Raw genomic sequence first — 20,230 nt, 5'->3', positions numbered from 1 at the left:
AAATAGGATTAAATTAATTGTAAGTACGTACTGACAAGGTTGTATCCACAAAAATCCATAATTATTTTTGTAAAATAGTGGAAAATTCAACAGTTACAAGTTGCTATAGACTGTCGAATAAATTAGATCATAATAACGTTAATCATTACTCTGATGTTGTTAAAAATCTCTTTCAATTCTGAATTTGAAGTTTGCCTTTACAGCATTAGAGTAGAACAAGAACGTGTGAAATGTATAAAAATAAACATTCTTCGACTCGACGAAGTGTAGTTATAAAATTAGAGGGACCATTATCTATTTTTTGGCTATTTTTAAGAGGGGCAGAATCAACTCTGTAATGTACTAAACTCTACTACTAGATGTACTAATGTAAATGTAAATGTAATGTAACTAAATTCAAAGTAAGTTTAAAAGTTAGAAACTCAACTTTATTTTTAACTATCTCAATAAGTTTTTCTCTGGATATATAACTAAATATACGTTTTCTTATACCGTCACTTTCGATGATTTCGCGCACTTGGAAGCCACCCAAAAAGAGCTATTTGTATTCAGATGCTACAGTGATGCACTCATACGTATTCCGCGTACTACGTGTTTGACAATGTTTAAGACTTTCTCAATTATATGGTGAAAGGAGATCGTATTCCGGTTCACGTTGTTTCATCAATTGAAAAGTGCGACCATTTTACCATGATTTCGTGACTGAAATTTACGATGACACTCTCTAATTTTATTGTGCTTTAAACTTTTACAGAACGATACGAGAATTATATCAGAAATTGGTTTAAAGCTGATTAGAAAGTTCTAAGAGTGAATACTTGAAAAAAAAGAGACACATTTGTATAAAATTTATCTTGGATTCGTAAATGCATATTGAAATTATCGGAATTAATAATTTCATTCTTCTTGTATATATTGACTGAATACATACGTTCAAAGAAGAATTTGACTTTTTATTAACTTACTTCTATCTATTACAATGATCTTAAAGAAAGATTTCCGTAATGTGAAACATTAATAAACAAACGAATTCTCCTACTAAATATAATAAATAAGATATATAAAATGCTTTTTTTCAAAGTACCAAATTATTTGTAAATTATAGACCTAAATTATATATGAGTTATAGATGTGTATATACGTTATATATACTTGCAAATATTATATACACACGCGTAGAAAAATATAAAATGACGAAGCGTATGTATATTTTCCTACGATGGAAATTAATTTTTTCAAAATAGGGTTTTTAAAAAACAATCGTTTATTCATTTAACTTACTCAAGCATACATATATACATATGTACAATTACATTTGTCCCGAATCAGTTAGAACTTCTTGGTACTATCATGCTTATTTTTGAATATTTACATTAATCCGTGTAATCGGCTCTTTTTAAAATATGTAAAACGTTTAATCCTTTGTGTTATGCCTTTAACAGCGTGTGAGAACTTTTACCGGAAGATTCTGAGAAAAAAGAATCTATTGTCGTTGTGCGGAAGATCGTGATTGTTAAAAGACCTGAGTTGCGGTAACGAAACACTTCACATCATTAAGTCTGTTCTGTGGCAAACAACATTGAATAAGCACACGACCTTAATTAAACTTAAGATGATATAGCAGTTGCTGTGATCCGTATAGAAAGTGCTGTACAAACTTTTCTTTAATAAACACTATATGTAAGTATAATCGTTAATACTTTAAATGTCGCATCAAGTATTATTTTTAAATACATATAATAATTTTTAAAATTAGTTAACAAATTTTAATCATTCTATTGGATAGTTCGAAAAATTCGTAACAAATTTTTTAAGAAATTACCTATTAACTTATTGAATAATTTCGTGATTGTCTTATTAAAATATTCTTTTTCAGCGATAAATTCTTCGAAGCCGTTTTGCAGGCATCTAAGGCGTGTTATAATGTATTTTTGTCATTCGAAATGTTTTGTAAAGATTTAATTAAAACGAAAAATGGACGATTAAGTGTATAAGTGAAAAATGAAATCTCTTTTGTCTTTTGTGTTTTGAAAAATGAATCTCTGTTGATATATGTCAATAACATTTCACGAGTTATCTTAATGAATATATTAAATTATAGCCTAATGTCTTCGTTAGTAAACTTTAGTAAATATTTCATCTTCTTATCATATGGAAATATTTTATCGACTTCGTTTCTTCAGTGGAAAAATGTTATACGTAACATCGAACGTTGCTCAAAATTTGGAAAAATCACAACTACAATGCACGTTATATGTACCAGTGGCAGCTCGTGATAAAAATGCTCTGTCTCGTGTACAGTGATATACATTGATTCAAGTTTAATAAAAACATTATTTTTAGTTACGAATAAGTGTATAGAGTATAGAGTCTTGAACAATTCAAGGAGAGTCTCGCTGCTCTTTTCGTTCCTGCATTTTATTCTTTCGGATGATTAACATTTCCACTGTCCATATTGTGACTGTTAGAGCCGTAACACAATTTATCACAATTATGCAAGGTGTAAAACTTCCAAAATTATCACGCATTATACCTGCAATAATTACAAACAATAACATAATTGCATAATTTCTGAAAATTATTAAATGTATCGCGTATTCCTTGTTTTTCATATATAACACGCTTAAAAAATATATTTCTTTAAGGAAAATAGAAAAAGATTTCACTAAATATAATTCTTCAATGATAATTCTCGCTGTTACTAATTCCATGTGTAAGATTCCTAAAAACTATTTGCAAGAATTATTGAAACTCAATGGGTTAACAATTATGTGTTAGATACCAGAATGGACACTTTATAATACATGGAAGATCACATTAAACTAAATAGGAAATTTCAAGCAGTCTACTCAAAGTATGAATCTGATTTGTAATATCATTCAGTTAAAACATGAACGTAATTGTGGTAAGAAATGTAATAATACTACTAATACTACACATAATAATAATACATATAAATATACAAATATACGTGATGTATTTTAGTTTTGTACATACCAAGCACAGGACCAGCACACAAAAGAATTACTCCATTTACAATCATTTGGATTCCCGATGCGTTAGGTAATTTATCTATTGGCACGTAACAAGGTATTACTAAGCTCATGTATATTGAACGTATCCCTTTAGCAGCTCCCAATCCAACAGCCACGATTATCAATGAAATAAATCCATTGACGAATAATAAAGCTGTAATGAGATTAAACAGATTCATGTTACGAAGAGATATTCTATGCTAAAATAGTAAGTTTGAACATATGTTTTAAATCTTAAATAATTCATCGTAGCCAAAAATGTCCTTTCACGTGCCCCATAGGCAAACTAGCTGGTTTCTATTCAAACTTATCTTTCTTACTCTACTAGATTCGAAAAATTTGAAAGATTACTATTAAGTCAAATTTTAAATTAAATAAAAAATTTGTCCATAAAAGTGTTCCAAAGTAATTCCAATAAAAGTAAAAGGTTCAGAGGAAAAAATTCAAGGTCGAAGCACTTGGATCATCAACGACCCAGTTTACCTATGTAGACTCAATCCTCCGCGAGCAAGCTGGGTCGTTTATACCTACGACCAAGCTTTTTATTGCTCTTGGTTTTCAAAAAATCTAGAAATATTCTGAAATATTTTTATCAAAGAATTCTTATCAACATCTCTATGTATATTTATGAAAAATTGGCGAATTAATACCTTTTTTTTGATGAGGCAAGTGCTTATGAAACATTATTTTATTTTTACTTGGTTAATTTAGAAATTAATGTTCTTTTATTAAATATGTGATAGGATGCTTACTTGATCGACTGATAATTAAGAGGCATAAGCTTCCTAGATACATTACTCTTGGTGGTTGCTGAAGCCACTCGCCGATGAAAGGAGCAAGAATTCTGAATACCAAATCTACACTGGCAATAACACTCATTACAGTCGCTATTTCATTGTTTGATATCTTCATATCCGACAGGAAAAATGGTGTTAATTGAGAGAAATTTACTTCAGCAAAAATAGCTATGGACATTCCCAACATTATATTTACATAGATCGGATCTCGCAATAAATCCAGATCAAAATACTCTGATATCGTCTTGAATATTCGTGTCATTGTCGATTCCTTTTCAGACCTAAAATTGTTTAAATTTGATATTAAATACAGCTAAGATATAATATTTTTCTTTTTTCCCTCATTCTTTGAATTCAGTATATCACTGTTTGTTATCGTCCTTCAGTATTCGAGGGATTAAGATTTATTAAAGCTGTTTACAGCAATCGGTTTGAACAGTCATCCACGAGACTTCTTAAGATCCACAAAATGAAAAATTCGTACCAAATATTCTTTACGATTCTTTTGAAAAGAATGCGTATATCCTTGAAAAAATCAAGTATTTAAAACAAATATTTATTTTCCAAAGTACACTTCTTTGTATTTATTTCGAATCGACATTTATCATCACACTAAGAGTCATACATAGCGTTGAGAAAAAATAGGAAAATATTTTTAACGAGTGACTCTACGTAACAAAGTAAACCAAAAGGCAATAATCATCAAATTATAATTAAGGTTCTCCTTTTTCAATTATATATATATTTAAAAATTTGACCAAAAACTACCATATAATCAACAATTTCGGTATCAAGCGTTAAAGAAGCAGTTTTACGCTAACATAATATCCGATATATGCTTAGTTTCAACAAGAAGACAGTAATATATTATTCGAGGTATCACAAGCTTTCCGAGATTCACACTAGAATATGCACGCGCACAGACATATATTTTATATTATTAATTTCAGTAAAACGTTTATATCCAAATAAATCTCATTCCCTTTAAATTTCACGTTAATCCGAACGTGTATACATACTTTCCATTGCTGTCAATATTTCCATTCGACACTGAGTTTGCATGATTTTTCGTTAATAATGTATCGTTTTCCATCGTACTTTGATAATTATTCGTTTCAAGTTCATCTATGCTACTGCATTTAATTAAAGGTTTCTCTTCGAAAATTTTTATACTGCTCCCGAGATTGATTGTTTCAATGCTTTTTACTAAAATAAGAACGTATGTATTTCCAATTATTTATTTGTTTATATCTTAATTAGTCTCGTTTAAAAAAAATTAATATACTTACACCGACGATTACAAGACTGAACTTTTCGACGCTCTTTTCCCGTTTGACCATTTTCGGCAATTACGTACATATCAACTTCCTTTTCTCCTAACGAAGCTGCGTTAACAGTTCTTTTAATAATCATCATTCATATAATTAAGGTGCAGTAGCCTGGATATATCATAAATCTATCGCTTACCACTTAATGTTTCAGACATCTGTCGAGCATAGGGTATATCAAATCCATATATACTTCCAATTTCTGCATCGTGATCGATGCTTGAAACAGTCGTTTTTCTTTGTACATTAACTAAGTCTAATATTGAGCTTTTAAAACTTTCTTCGTCTTGGAAAATACTGCGCTTCCGTTCTAAAACAAATTTCATTTTAATCTAGAATTTTTCAAAATTTTGTTAATCTTGAAAATATTTATAAATGAAAAGCTAATCAACAGTCCATTATTGTTTTCAAAATTAATTTTGAAGTAATAAGAAAAGATGAATTTAAAATAATTATAATATAAATTAGAATATAAATTTTGGGTAATAATTGCAATTAAATAAATATCGAATAACAGTAAAAATTAAATAAAAAAAAAAAGTTTGTTTCTGCTCCTACTCCTTGAAGAAATGTTTACCTCTGATTGTATTTTCATTCTCATTCTTCGACGATTCACCGTTCACACTTTCCGATTTAGTAGCATTTTTCGTATGCCATTTGAGTGGATGCAGTAACGAGCTACCTACTAATGAGTGCAAAGTGAACGCTCCATATAACAATATCGTACCCTAGTAATATAAAATTGAAAAATGTAAAAATTCTAAATATAGGATTAATTAAACGTTTCTATTTGAAATTATTTTTATCTAGTTTAAGAAATATTATCTAATATGTATAGTAGAATTAAAATATAATTTCCTTTATACAAATTTCTTAATATACAATGTGTTTAAAAATACCTGAGATCCATAATATGAAATTAATAAAGTGGTCACTTGAGGTACAATTATAGGGCCAACTCCAATAAGTGTCATTGCTAAGGATATTGCACGTCCCCTTTTTGTTGTGAAGTAAGAGTTTAACGCATACGAAAAAGCAGATAATGTCATCGATGTACCCAATGCTGTGTAGAAAAAATACTGTTTAGGATTAAAACATAAATAACGTTTATGTTTAAATATAATATTTTCCATTTGACATGGACATAAATAGTTAATGCTTGCTTATGTAGATAGCAAGAGTGTCATAAGACAAAGAGTTGACATATTCATATGATTATGTAATGATTGATACTGATACTTTCTTGGTAAATGATGGAACAAACTATTGTTAATTAATTTAAAAATAGAAAGCGAGGCCTTCCTCTTTGCAGAAAGCCAGCAATCGTATTCTGTTTATTACACGAAGAAAGCCCAACACATTACATTAAACGAAGCAATAGAAAAGAATTTTATAGCTAGTTTTTTAAAAATTAGTCTTTACATTATTCTCTAAAAGTAACGAAGATATTTAAATGCACAAGATAGAGAAAACACCCTGTATATATGGTAATCTTCTTATTATTTATTTATATTATTTAGATATTCAAACAATTGCCTTTTATAATAGTATACAATGGAAATTTTACTTACATGCGAATATACCATAGAAGATAATTAAACAGGTAAAAGATTTGACGAATGCTGTTATAATTACTCCACTGCTGAATATTATACTACCGATCATAGCCATTTTCCTATATCCGAAAAGTCGTAGAAGCGGACCGTTTATTAATCCAAGGAGCATGCCGAAAGCTAAATTTGTATTAATAATGATTGTTCCCTCCGTCGCAGTGAATCCAAAACGAGGGAAAATATCTTTAAATATTAATCCAAAACCTTGCATAATCGATACGGTACATATCTATATATAAGAACAATTCAATACTATTAATAGTCGGAAAAAAATTCATTAATATACATAAAAGTAAATTTTCAAGTATAAACTTAGTTAAATGATAAAACCTTTATTTCGATTAATAAAAAGATAGAAATTACTCTAATATAAAAATTATTGTTATTTTACAGACAATAGAATGCAGAAGCCACTTGAAAAAAATCATAAATCCTTTACTATGATAAAGCAACGATATGAAATTATCGTGCTACGGGTGAGGAGATATTTCAATTCTAAGTAATACCGATAGTATATCGATGGAAATTTATTTTAATTAAGGAAGTGACATGGAAATTTTTTATTAGAAAAAGCTGATACTTAGGCTCAATAACGACATCCTGACGATCATTTTGCTAGCTGTACTATTTGAACGATGTATTAAAATATAAATTTGCTATAAATATAAAGTTGCTATAAATTTATTATTACGTTCAACGTACCCCGTTCAATGAATATGCCAGGACAATCATCCAACCCCAGCTTCCATCTGGAGGTAATTTAGCAGTGTCTGATGCGCTCATTTTGTTCTTTTTCTTTTTTCTTTATTCTTGTTCAGATTGTATCACACCATAATAAAATATTATTTGCAGTGGCTTCTTTATTTATATCATCTTTGTCCACAGAACATTAACAATAGAAAATATATTAACTTTTAAATAATCTTCTTTACAATTGTTCGGTTAACATCTTACGTATATTTAAAAGTTATATTACCTAATGTTGCGTTTCATATGGTTATATCATTTACATTTAAACGAGATTAACTTCTAATAACACTGATAGTAATAACAATTTAAAAAATTAACACAATAGATTAATTGCTAATAACAAATAACAGTATTATAGCGTAAAAGGTTTTACATATTTTTTAGTGAACACATCTTGCCATTCTTTTCAACATAAAAAACATGAGTCACGCTCACACAATTTCATAACAATGTACTTAAACGAAATTAAGACAATTTTACAGCATAATAGAGTAATTATAATAAACGACGTTGATATCAGTCTTACATTGCTAACATAGCAGGTACTGAGAGAAGTTTTCGCACAAAGTGAATTCTACTTTGTAAACGATAAAGTCAAGTACGTACCGCTGATTAATCTAATCTTTATCTTTATAATGCTTTGTCATTGCATATCGCGTAAACTGAAAATATTTCGTTATTAATGTAAAATCATATAGTATCGTGTTGTCCTAATTTTTATATTTACGTCATTTAGCACTTCAAGTCTATATAAATATCATCAGCCTATGACAATGAATTAAAATTGCTCGTAATAATACGAAAGGTTAGATAATCAGTAGTATTCATATTTTCTTCTTATCTCAGAAAAGCTCGTATCTAAAATTCAATGCTAACATTTACATAATTTAAATACATTGTTAATTATTTGTTATCTATCAATATATATGTATATGATCATACACCATTTTTTGTTACAAATAAATACAAGATACGTGCTTGTTTATTTGTCATGGTAAAGATCCCATATCATAGAAAAACATTGTTAAATGTCGAGAAAATTCAGTTCCAGTGATCTAAACGAGACTGAACTAACAAACTGATTATTTTCTGCTAATTCATAAGTTTGTTTTAAATAATGAAAATTTCCATATTCAAAAAAAAAAAAAAAAAAAAGAAACCAGATGTTCTATTCATTCTACGTCAACGAAAAAGAAGAAGAACAGTACTCGGTGTTAGAGTGGCATGAATCGTCAGCGTGTTAAATGTTTAATTTATTTTTCTTCTTCTGCTCCCGTTGACTTTCGTTTCGTAAGGTAGATTTCTAACCACCACGAAATTACAGTCAAGTACGTAAAAATGTTCAAAAAATGAAGCATAATTGTGTAATTTGAAGTTACGTCTCTAATCCAACCAACTATTGGTCCTAAGGTCAATGAAACAATACCATAACTTAAAAGTTGTATACCAATCGCAGCCGGAAGCTTCGACAGAGGAATATGACTAGGGAGTACAAGGGCCATAAAGACTGTTTTGAAAGCTTTTCCAGCACCAATTAGAATCGCAACTGCCACGGTAACTCCGAAATTTTGAACGTGTGCTAAAACTGAAAGAAGTTGACAGACATATACAAATTATATGTTCTTTATATGATGCTTCTTACGATCTATATCTATGAAATTAAATATATCATTTACATATACGTATAATAGTATATATATTATAGAAATGAACTAAAGAACATCATAGAAATACGATAAATATTGTCATTCCATTTTTATAGCTTGATCCGATAAAAATGAGAAATTTAATTGGTTCCTCGTAAGTACATATTACGCAGTTCCGATGGGAATTATGTAAGTAAGCAGAAAGATAGTCCGTAATGTCTTAGTATTATACAAAACGGTAAATGATATCATATACAAGAATTCACATATTAACGAGATAGTACTAATTACGTATAAAATATTATTAATTAAAATAATCGAAAGATGAGAGACGTCGTCTTATATACCATATTGATAAACTGAAGATCAAAGTGAATAGACATTCTCAATTTTATCATTTCCATGTAATTAGTTCTATTATATACTAAAAGAAATTACTAAATTTCAAGCAAATGACTGTATTGATTCCTTACCAATACGACCTGTCGCCATTGCACAAACACCGACTAGAAAGAATGTCCTATTTTGCCACCCGACAAGCTTGGCAATTGTAGGAATTGACAATCTAGCGATCACATCGAAACTAGCAAGAATTGACATTACAGTCGCAATCTCAATTTTTGATAATCCACGTTCGCTCAATATGAACGGTGTTAAGACCGAAAAATTGATCTCTGCGAAATCGGCGAAGGTAATACCCAAAATTATATTCACGTAAACAAAATCGCGAAGAAGATGCAGGCCGAAAAAGATTATCAATGCTTCCAAGAATGTTTTCTTTGTCGTTTCCTCGACACATTCCTAAAATTAATATATTTTTCTATATTTACTAGTTTTCTATTTTTCTATTTTTAAATTTTCTTATCTCTTCATTTGTTTTCTTTTTCTTTGCTTTTCTTTTACACTTTTAAAACTTTAATCAAACTTACCTCTTTCGAGAATTGATTATTTTCAAATTCTTCGAGCATTATTGAATTTTCTTGCGATTTATGCCGACAATTTGGGTCTTCGCAATCTTCAAGATGCGCACCATGTTCGCAAGATTCGCTAGCGATAACCAATGGAGCTAAATGTCTTCTTCGACTTTTTTCTGTCTCACTGTTTGATCTGTAAATAGTTCTAACGTAATAGTATATTTCATGTACGTATGTATATATGTATACTTACGCTTATATTTGTATTAACTAAGTGTTACATAATATTAATTACAAAATAAGTAATTTAGATTTAGCAATAGCAAAAAGCTGATTTATTTACTATCGAAGATTAAAGTATTGGAAGATCAAAATATTTAATATCGATGTCAGATTTGGCAGCGAAATATCCATATTCTATATATTTACCTATTAAGATTTTTAACCGACCATCTTTTATTAAGGCTGGATTGTTTACATAAATTTAATGATGGCGTTGAGCTTGAAGTCCGTGGCAAGCTTTCCTTTTTCGATGATTTACACGTCAGCGACGTAGTTGAAGTATTTCTTCTAGAGAACCTGTGTATATTTCGTTTCTTATCTTTTAAATTGCTACACATAAAGAAAACTTTTAGATCTTAAATTTATTGCACATAAAACGACGTGCATGCAAAGCATGTTATTTAAGAAATATTACTTAGTAGAGTAGCTAGTTTACTACCTGCGCATAGTACGTTTTACTTAATAACTGAAATATAAATTTATGAAGCTCGAACTGTAACATTCCGCTTCAAAAGAAACGATTATTTATAAAGAATCTTGTTTCTCTTGTTTCTTATCACTTTCTATAGTGTACACTTCTAGTGACAAAACGAATCACTATGAGTCTCAGTTTTTATTGTTATTCCATACATTTTCACACCTACCATCCATCATTAGCTCGGGACATCATTGGTATTCCAGGATTCATTACGTCTATACCGCAAGCACCATATTCTTTATCGTCGTAATACAAATATTGGCTTCCAAACTTTTCTTTCACAAGATTCAAAATACTATAATTACTTTGCGTATTCTTGGCAACATTTTCCAACGATCTACTTTGAGAAGTAACATTCGTTGTTATCTAGAAAAAATATAACTACTTTTTAATACAAGTTTTAAACGTTGATAAGAATCATTTCTTAACATTATAATTGTTTCTTATATTGTTTATATATGTTATTAAATGATTCTCATGATATTTATTTTTACGCTATACATTATCAGTCATTGGCAATTCTTCGGCATTCGCGTTTTTGATATTCGGAGATTTTTCTATATCTTGTCTCTTTTTTACATGCCAAGAAACAGGTTGCAACAGAAGAGCACAAACTATGGAGTTAAATATAAAACCGCCAAAAATAAGTATAGTGCCTTCCATACCATATATTGGCATCAGCAATGTAATTATCTGGAAATTAATATAATTATTACTATATTGTATCAACTATAACTTAGCTCTTGTATTAAGAAAGAGCTAAGTAATATAATATAACATAATGAAATAGGAATATAATTAGGACTAAGAGTGTAGCAACCTCTTTGTAACTAGCTATGGGCCTACTGTACAAATAAATTATTATATTATTGTGTTATTATTATAACTTAACTTTCGGAGCTAAAAGAGGTAAGCAACGTTTAATATAAATTCATCTTTTCTGTGGAAAAAATCCGCTAGAATTAAGACAGTATGTACAGCTGCCCATATTTTCTATTTAAAGAATTTATTTCATGATAAACTTTTTTATTTCGTTAATACAACATAGCGCTATTTAAATATTTGTTATATCATTGTACTTGTATATCGAAATTTTTTAAAACTATATTTTTCCTCATAGATTACTTTTATAGATTTATAGATCATACTTGCAGGTATGATATCTCAAGTTCTTAAAATGGTTTTTTAAACTTTAATGCAACCATAAGAAAACGTCGCAATGTTTAATCTCGGTATCTTGTTAACCAAGAACACAAAGCTCCGTACATTTATGGCTTATGACGAACAAGTAACAATCGTGTGTGTAAAGTTAGTCCTTGAACAACATAAACGTTGCTCTATATCATTTTGTCGACTATCCGTGTATTTTGTAAGGAAATATTCAATTTCGTCATACTTCAGAAAAAAATAGTCTATTCCACTGTATTAATCTAATTGTCTAGAATCAATAATTTGGGAATTATTTTATGTGGCACTAATTTTTTATGAAATTAAAAAGTTGTTACACAATTGAAAATTGCACGGAAATATTTAAGCATAATCTACCTGACTTTTCTTTATTTATTGTACATTCAAAAATTATTATTTTCCTTCGTATAAATTATACTTACTTACATGCGGCATTACTATTGGTCCTATGCCAGCACAGGTATAGCTAAGGCTCATAGCGGTTCTTAGTTGCTTTTTGAAGTAAGCATTTAAAGCTATAGTATTTGATGACATCGTTATACCAAATCCAGCACCTGAAATCAGCAACTCAAACGTTAATCATCTGTATTTTAATACTTCTTTTTTTAAATAAACTTATAAATAGAATATCATTGAAATTTGCGCGATGAACATTTTATCATGTTGTTTATATTTCGCTGTTAACATTACCCAAATTTATCTATCTTGTATTATCACATTTAACCTACCGTATAAAATAGAAAAGAAAATTAAAGCTCCGGTAAAAGTTCTTGTCATCGACAATGCTGTGATCGATACAGCGCAAATTAGAGAGCCTACGAAAGTTACTTGCCTATAACTGTATTTTCTAAACAGGGGACCATTAGCTAAACCTACAATGTAAAACATCTTTATTAAAGAATTTTAGATAAATTCATTAATTTATCGCTGTTTATAATCATGGGGATATGGTACAAGAATAACAGATAGTAATAATAACATCAAATGACCTTTGTCAAATGATCGCTTTCAAAATTTAATTTAAAATTGTACATTTGTTGCTATTTCTTTTGTTCATCTAACTTTATGTACATTCTTGTATTACTTGATTAATCAATTTCCTAATTTTTGTTAATATAAGAATTTCCATAAAATTGTATTATTAAACTTGTATTATCTGATTAATCAATTTCCTAACTTTTGTTAATATAAGAATTCCCATAAAGTTAAATAAATAAACGAAATAACAACGAATGTACAATTTTAAATTAAATTTTGAAACCGGTCATTTAACCAGGCGTGTCAATGTTAAGAAATATTATAATAAAATATAAATATCATATAACGTGAACAGCGTGCTAACATAAATAAATTACGGTCAACGTAACTTATAGATTAATGTTTCTTTTCGCTACTTGGAAAACACGTTTAAATTATCGCAACTACTTAAGCTTTTCCATTTTAAATTCTTCTCAAGATCTATGACTATAACTATTCGTCAGCAAGTACAATCGTTGCATTTAATTAAGTTCGATGAATTTGTGGGATATTCGTTCGTAATATTACATAACTACCATTGGCAGCATGAAATGATAGGTAGTAACTGCACCTAGCGATATGTTATAAGATAATGGAAAAGCACAAAATTCCGATTCGGTGTTAAGATAAAATCATGCTTGTTTTTATCAATACAACTGTTACGCACAGTAACGCACTGTTTCGTAAGCTGATAGAGTTTTATATCGTCATGTTTAGCGAAAAGATAATTAACGATGAAACGTAGTTAAAAAGTGGAGCACGTAAGCGAAAAATCAGTACGGAAGACGAATAATTGGAAAACAACTTACCAGTGCATGAATTTACTGCAAAATTTATATTTATTATAGTCGTTGTTTGTGACGAATTGATTCCCAGTTCTGCAAATCTGTCTCTAAATATTAATCCGAAAGATTGCAACATTGTTAATACACAAAGCTGTAAAAATTCCATTCATAGTTGATTATATTTTTAGTAAGCATAGATTCCCAATCTAAAATATTTCTTTATGCGAGAATGAAAATTTAACGATGATTTCACATTATTAATAAGATAAGCTCTAAATTACAGAATATAATAAAAATGACAAATTTCGTAATTAAATCAAACATTACATATTTCTGATTTACATTTAATATAAATCATTATAATATAAACAATAAGCTTTACGTAGGAAGAAATCTTTTAGATTATGTACATCTTTGTTACATTAGATCATAAATCACATAAAATTTGTAACATTAATTCAAAGTTTTATCATAAAAATATTATTATATTATAAGATACTAAGAATTGAGAATAAACATAACTTACATTAGAAAATCCAACTGCTACTGCTACAACCCAACCCCAGCCACCGTCAGGTGGATCAAAATTTTCATCGGAATTATGTACATTTTCTGTTTCTTTCTCTGGCGTATTTTCATTTTCACTAAATAACACTTCGTCTTTTTTAGTAGACATGATTACACGACTGAATTCCACAAGATTTGTACGCAAATTTGTGCATCTATTTTGTCTACATTTGTCTACATTAATCTCTTGTTTTGTCTACATTAATCTCTTAAAAATAATAAACTAATACCTGAAAATATTAAGAAACATTATACGTTCTGTTCTATTAAAGTTGCGATACAATCATTATTAAACGTATAAGACATTTTAAATTAACAACAGTAATTACCAAACCCTATGTTATTAAATATTTATTGATTAAAACAAGTATGTTTCGTACACATTTATAGATCAAAAGTTCTTTTGCTCTATTTTAATAAACGCAGTAATTTTTTTTTTTTTTACTTATGCGATATATGTATGCAATGCTATGCTCCAATTTAATGTTTCAAGTTATACAGTTGGGACACGTTTATATCATACGTTTATAATATCTTGAAATTTCATTACAATGGATGAATTGAAGGAAATGAATAATCTTTGGATTATTAAATATATTATACATTATTATAAAGTTCCTAAATAATATCGAACCATAACAATACAAAAACATTTTCTTTCCACTATTAAACTTCCACTTAGTAAATTTTTACTTTTAGAACTCAACACTATATTAGCACATTCAACGACTCAACTCAAATCAACTTATCTAGATTATAGTATATTTGGCTATGTTAAAACGAAATTCTTAATACATGTAAAAAATTCATAGAAACTTGAAAAACAATGATAATTCTCGATGGACGGTTTGCGCATTCGAAGCATGAAAAATTAAAGTAACGTATCCACAATTGCGATTCAAGATGTGTATTACATCTCGAAAACACATTGACTCATGCTTGATGATGACTGAGATTAACATTTGGCAACATTTCTTAGCTTCGGATTGTGCATCTTGGACATTATGTTATTCAATGGCTGCGTCGGAGCTAAATATTATCTGTTTCACATATATGATTAGCTATGATTAGCCCACCAAGCATAAATTTATTGTTTGCAAAAGAATCTCATGTTGTACTAGAGATTCGTTTGAACAAAAAGAGCGATAACAGTGTTGCATTGCAATGCAACGATGCTTATCAATTTATCCTTGAGCTTTATGTACTGATTCTACCCTGGAAGCTATTGTTTTTCATATTTCATTTAAAATATGTATATTATTTTAAAGATTTAGATACATTACAATTGTATGTGGAGTGCTTTAAAAAACGTTACTAAAGATTCTGTAATGTTTAATAGTACATATTCGCTATACTGAATATACATGAAACTGTATAAGTACAAAACGTTCAGCTTGTGCTGTAAAATTATCGTGTCATGTAAAATGATGATCAACTATATGCCGATAGTGCAACAATGTTTAAATAGATAGTACTTAAGCATTTACACGTATAATATGTATGTCCGCACGTATGAACGTACATATGTATACATGTATATATATACGAGGTCTCCCACGTAACAAATTGTCAAAAAGTCAAGCTATAAATCCGAAACTGTAGAAGATGGAAAAATATTTTATTAAGCGAAATTAAACGGTTTCAAATAACACACTATCGGGATCTTAAGTCACACATTTTTCATGTCTATTTTTAAGTCTATTTTTTCAAGTAGATTTATAAATCTTTTGTTGAAAATGACAACGTGAGTTCGTGCTCGCCCTCCACATGCGGATGCGCTAGTTACAAAAAACAGTAACTAGAAGATTGTTCTAGATGCGATCGATAGACTCGATCGATAGTTCTTAAGATGCTCCTTTGTTTTTTCCCCTAGTCTATGTAAGCACGTGCAATAAAGGTTTTTTCGGCTCAGAACGGTGTGATAGATTTATCCGTACAATATAGTAATAACTACTGTAATCTTACCTCTGAATATAGAAATAGCAATATCTTTTTTATAGATCAATCTGTATTTGTACCTGAAATAACATAGTTTAAAAGGTTTCATCAAACTGAGTGTATGAAAGGCAAAGCAAACAGAAATATGGAAATGTTGCGTTGTCATTTTCCATGTAATAAATTTTACAAGATTAAGGTTAAGATTAAAACATGTTTGAAATTAATCAGTTCTCGATATAAGTGCTTTAATAGCTTTTTATAGATAATATAAAGATCGATCGATGTATACAAAAATTTATAATTCCATTTAAAGATATACAGGTGATTTTTAAATATTCAAAATACCGCTACTTTCAGAGTGAACACCTACGGCTAGATTAATCAAAATTTTACCTGATGAAATTCTTTTCTATTTACAAGATTACAGTATATCCGGCTGCGCGGAGCACTGTGTACAGAACAGTGATGATAGGTATAGGATATCAATCCTATATCTATAATAATCTTATACCAATAATAACAGCAGAGTTTTGTTTTTGAGTTTTTTGTTTTGAGGTTTATTTTGTTTATTAAATATCCTATACCTATAAGACCTATTTTATTATTGTTGTCATATCACACAAACTATCTCGAGTAACACCTAAAGTACGTCATGTCATAATTAGATCTATATGTCAATAACAACATCAATCAAATACATAATTACTTTCAAAATTTAACGTACATCTGTGTTGATGGTGAAGATTAGCGGAGTTATAGAGCTCACATTAAATAAATTTATTTTTGTTTCATCAGAAAATATAACAGTTTAATACAATTTTTTATCATGATTTAACAGATTTTAACGAACTCTAAACATTTTTCTCTTTGATTTCCTTTCCCAAGATTTCTTTCTGGCAATTCTGGCCATCCTACTATCATATCCTTTTTTACGTAAGGTTCTTCAAATTTTGCGCTCGTTCCCTCAAACATACCTTTTCTAATTCCTATTTATCTAATTCCTATTTGTCTAGTTCATATTTATCTAATTTTTATTTCTTTAATTTAATTCTTTTATAAATTTAGTTCTTTCCGTGTTAATTCCTGGATTTATTTTTATCTGCCTGCAAGTAAATCTACTATTGATATTCGATAATAATTTTTTTTTTTTAATTTTACGTACAATTTTTTGAATAACTTAAACACACACACAAATATGTTTATATTTATGTTATGTATGATTGATACATGTTTATATATATTTTATAAAATCCGTGATTTACTGTTGGACATAAGTTTTATATCTTCGCACATAATTGTATCCATCTGAACTAAACATGTTAATTTACTTTTACTTGAATACATAGCTATATCTCAAATATCTTTATTGATATTTAGTTCTTTTTTACATCTTATTTTTATTATCTTTTGCGAAATTTAATCTCTTTCTCTGATTTGTTTTATTAATAGTCTAGATTTTCCTTGCAACACAGTTTATGGTACAATACAGTAGGACTGCCTATAACGGGAGATACACGTTCCGTGTTATACAGATTTCGCGTTATATGAATCCAAGAGCACAAAAAAGACTATAACTAAATAAATATGTGGTCTTTTTTTAGTATGACAAAATAATATGCGTTCCGCGATAATAACTTTTACATAATGCACGCTGTAAACAATCCCTCCTTGTCGCACAAGAGTTAATGCAAAACTAAGTTTCAAATAAATTCAAACGTACGCATATTTTCATATCAGAAATGAGTCATTTCCAACAACTTCTTCATCGTGTCATACGCATGGCGCAATTTTTAGTCGTCGTTATGGGAGTACCGCGTTACAGTGTCCGACTGTACAGTACAGTATATCTATAAATTTAGGAATTGATGTAACTGGTATTCTTTATTTCACGAATGTACATCAACGTCACCAACATATAAATTGTAAATATATTATGTATTGATATATAATATAATATTCTATATACTATAACTATATAGATATATAAAATACAGGAATATGTAAAATAATAATGCTAGTAAGTATTAATATATTTGCAAATTTATTTGTTACATGATAAGTGAAACATAAAATTGTAAACAAATTACTTGATAATAGAATACTTACAATACATTTATACAAAAATAATTAAATGTAATAATTGTATATTTACATGATATTTATCATAAATTAATAAGTGGTTTACGTTTAAGTTCATTTATCAAGTTTAATAATTCTGTACGTTTTGTATTTACAAATTTTATAACCTCGTTAAAATCACATCCATCTAATATTTCATTTTTCAAAAAATGATTTATAATAATATCTGTTAAACATAACACATAAATTCCACAATCATAACTATTTTTTTGCTGTGGACTATCTACCTCAACAAACCTCCTGTTAGTTTCATTCTTATCAAGTACGCAATTCATTACATTCTCTGCAAATTTTAAGGCAATACTACCGTTATATCCTTTTGCCGAATCAAAATGATAACATGTTTTATCTCCTCTACAAAATATTAATAAACTCCAATGTGTTCCTCCAGCTGTATCTTTTTTATCACAGTTATTCAAAGGGAAAAAGATACATTTGCATTCTGATATACTAAAAGGGTCCAAAAATATAATATATTGATTTGGATCTGTCATTTTTAACAATTGCGTTAATTCAGGACTGATGAAGTAAAAGTCTTTTCTCTCAGTCTTGTTAAATGTTTCATCCAGATATTCAAAATAAAATCCTATTATAACATCATTCAACCAATGTGATCCTTGAAGCAATACAATATCACTTGTTCTCAGTAAGCAATCGTAGTAGCTCAAAACAACTTCATTTGATGAGTTTGTTGCCATGTTGTCAAGCAATCAAAAACAATGCAGATAAAAATCTGTGGAAAGTTAAATTTGAATTATACTTCAAACTATACGATACAGCATATTCATGTGAAATAAATAGAATCAAACCATTTACGCCAATGTATCATGATACAATAAATTAAATATTTAACAAGTTGACGAAATTTAATGTGTATTAACATTTTTAAATCAGAATTCGATTCGATTGTTTTTAAGTAAATATAATATATAAATAACTTTTCTGTTTTATGTTAGTACCATCTACTGCATATTATATATATTACCATAGAAATTTAAAGATCTTTTTTAACAACTTTCTTCATCACTTTCGACATAACGAAAACCAAACCACGTTTGTTTCTTCTCTATGTACTAAATGTAAATTCGAATCCTCTCGTATCTTATAACGTATGTCATGTATAAATTAAAATATAAAATAGAGAAGAAACTTATATAAAATAATAAACACTATTTTCTTATGACAACAATCTCACAGATGGCGCACATTCATTCAACATACTCTAGTTTAGAGATAGAGGATTTGTTTTTATTTATCTCACGATATACAATTTTTCGTGTTTCGATTACATTGGCAACAATAATAAATATTCAACCTGATAATATCAAGTGCCTCATTCTGTAAAATATTTTCTTTTTGACTTTCCCGCATTTTATGACGAACCTTGCAGTTCTGCCACGGTGTAGCGCATTAAGCGCCGCCATTTGTAAGTCAATGCTTGTGTTTCACATTTCACATCAATACGCCATTCTCGAATATAAATTATTAGAGTCTGACAATTTGAATATAAAACTGTAATATGTCAATTAATAAAATCATATAGATTGAAATACTGAAATAATAAATATCACAAAAATTCATTGATAAATTTTTTATTACGGCGTATTTCAACAGTAATAAAAAAAAAAATAAAATAAATTGAAAGTACGAAATTATTTTCAAAATTATTTTTCAGAAGTTAGTATTTTATAGTAATTTCTTATTCATTTTCTTAATTGCAGTAAATACGTCATGAATCTTTTACATTATCTTC

General features: G+C 28.7%; 3 protein-coding genes across 5 annotated transcripts; all 3 read right to left on the bottom strand.

Moving 5' to 3' along the window:
- Nucleotides 1-1,241: 1,241 nt before the first annotated feature.
- LOC100650836 lies at nt 1,242-7,879 on the bottom strand. The gene is made up of 11 exons (XM_012316500.3): nt 7,750-7,879; nt 7,476-7,646; nt 6,732-7,002; nt 6,060-6,223; nt 5,738-5,888; nt 5,300-5,470; nt 5,122-5,217; nt 4,852-5,038; nt 3,788-4,113; nt 2,998-3,189; nt 1,242-2,533 (listed from the first exon to the last, which is right to left on the bottom strand). Exons 2-11 carry the CDS (start codon nt 7,554-7,556, stop codon nt 2,382-2,384), a joined length of 1,791 nt encoding a protein of 596 aa, XP_012171890.1. The 5' UTR covers nt 7,557-7,646; nt 7,750-7,879; the 3' UTR covers nt 1,242-2,381.
- On the bottom strand, nt 7,614-18,311 carry LOC100650951. Of its 2 annotated transcripts, XM_012316509.3 has the most exons (11): nt 16,732-18,311; nt 14,360-14,630; nt 13,858-13,984; nt 12,760-12,903; nt 12,458-12,585; nt 11,345-11,536; nt 11,010-11,209; nt 10,513-10,662; nt 10,099-10,276; nt 9,643-9,970; nt 7,614-9,108 (listed from the first exon to the last, which is right to left on the bottom strand). In XM_012316509.3, exons 2-11 carry the CDS (start codon nt 14,507-14,509, stop codon nt 8,777-8,779), a joined length of 1,929 nt encoding a protein of 642 aa, XP_012171899.3. In that variant the 5' UTR covers nt 14,510-14,630; nt 16,732-18,311; the 3' UTR covers nt 7,614-8,776. The 2 variants fall into 2 exon arrangements, with proteins under 2 accessions (XP_012171899.3, XP_048265878.1); XM_048409921.1 differs by lacking the exon at nt 16,732-18,311 and having other exon boundaries at nt 13,858-13,940; nt 14,360-14,487.
- A 49-nt stretch (nt 18,312-18,360) lies between these two features.
- LOC100650632 (sentrin-specific protease 8) lies at nt 18,361-19,618 on the bottom strand. 2 transcript variants are annotated; one of them, XM_003393586.4, is made up of 2 exons: nt 19,463-19,618; nt 18,361-19,210 (listed from the first exon to the last, which is right to left on the bottom strand). In XM_003393586.4, exon 2 carries the CDS (start codon nt 19,173-19,175, stop codon nt 18,501-18,503), a length of 675 nt encoding a protein of 224 aa, XP_003393634.1. In that variant the 5' UTR covers nt 19,176-19,210; nt 19,463-19,618; the 3' UTR covers nt 18,361-18,500. The 2 variants fall into 2 exon arrangements, with proteins under 2 accessions (XP_003393634.1, XP_003393635.1); XM_003393587.4 differs by having other exon boundaries at nt 19,287-19,601.
- Nucleotides 19,619-20,230: the final 612 nt, after the last annotated feature.

The sequence above is a fragment of the Bombus terrestris genome, chromosome 2, assembly GCF_910591885.1.
Source record: "Bombus terrestris chromosome 2, iyBomTerr1.2, whole genome shotgun sequence".
Classification (NCBI taxonomy): Eukaryota; Metazoa; Arthropoda; class Insecta; order Hymenoptera; family Apidae; genus Bombus; species Bombus terrestris.
This window is presented reverse-complemented; position numbering and strand designations above follow the sequence as displayed.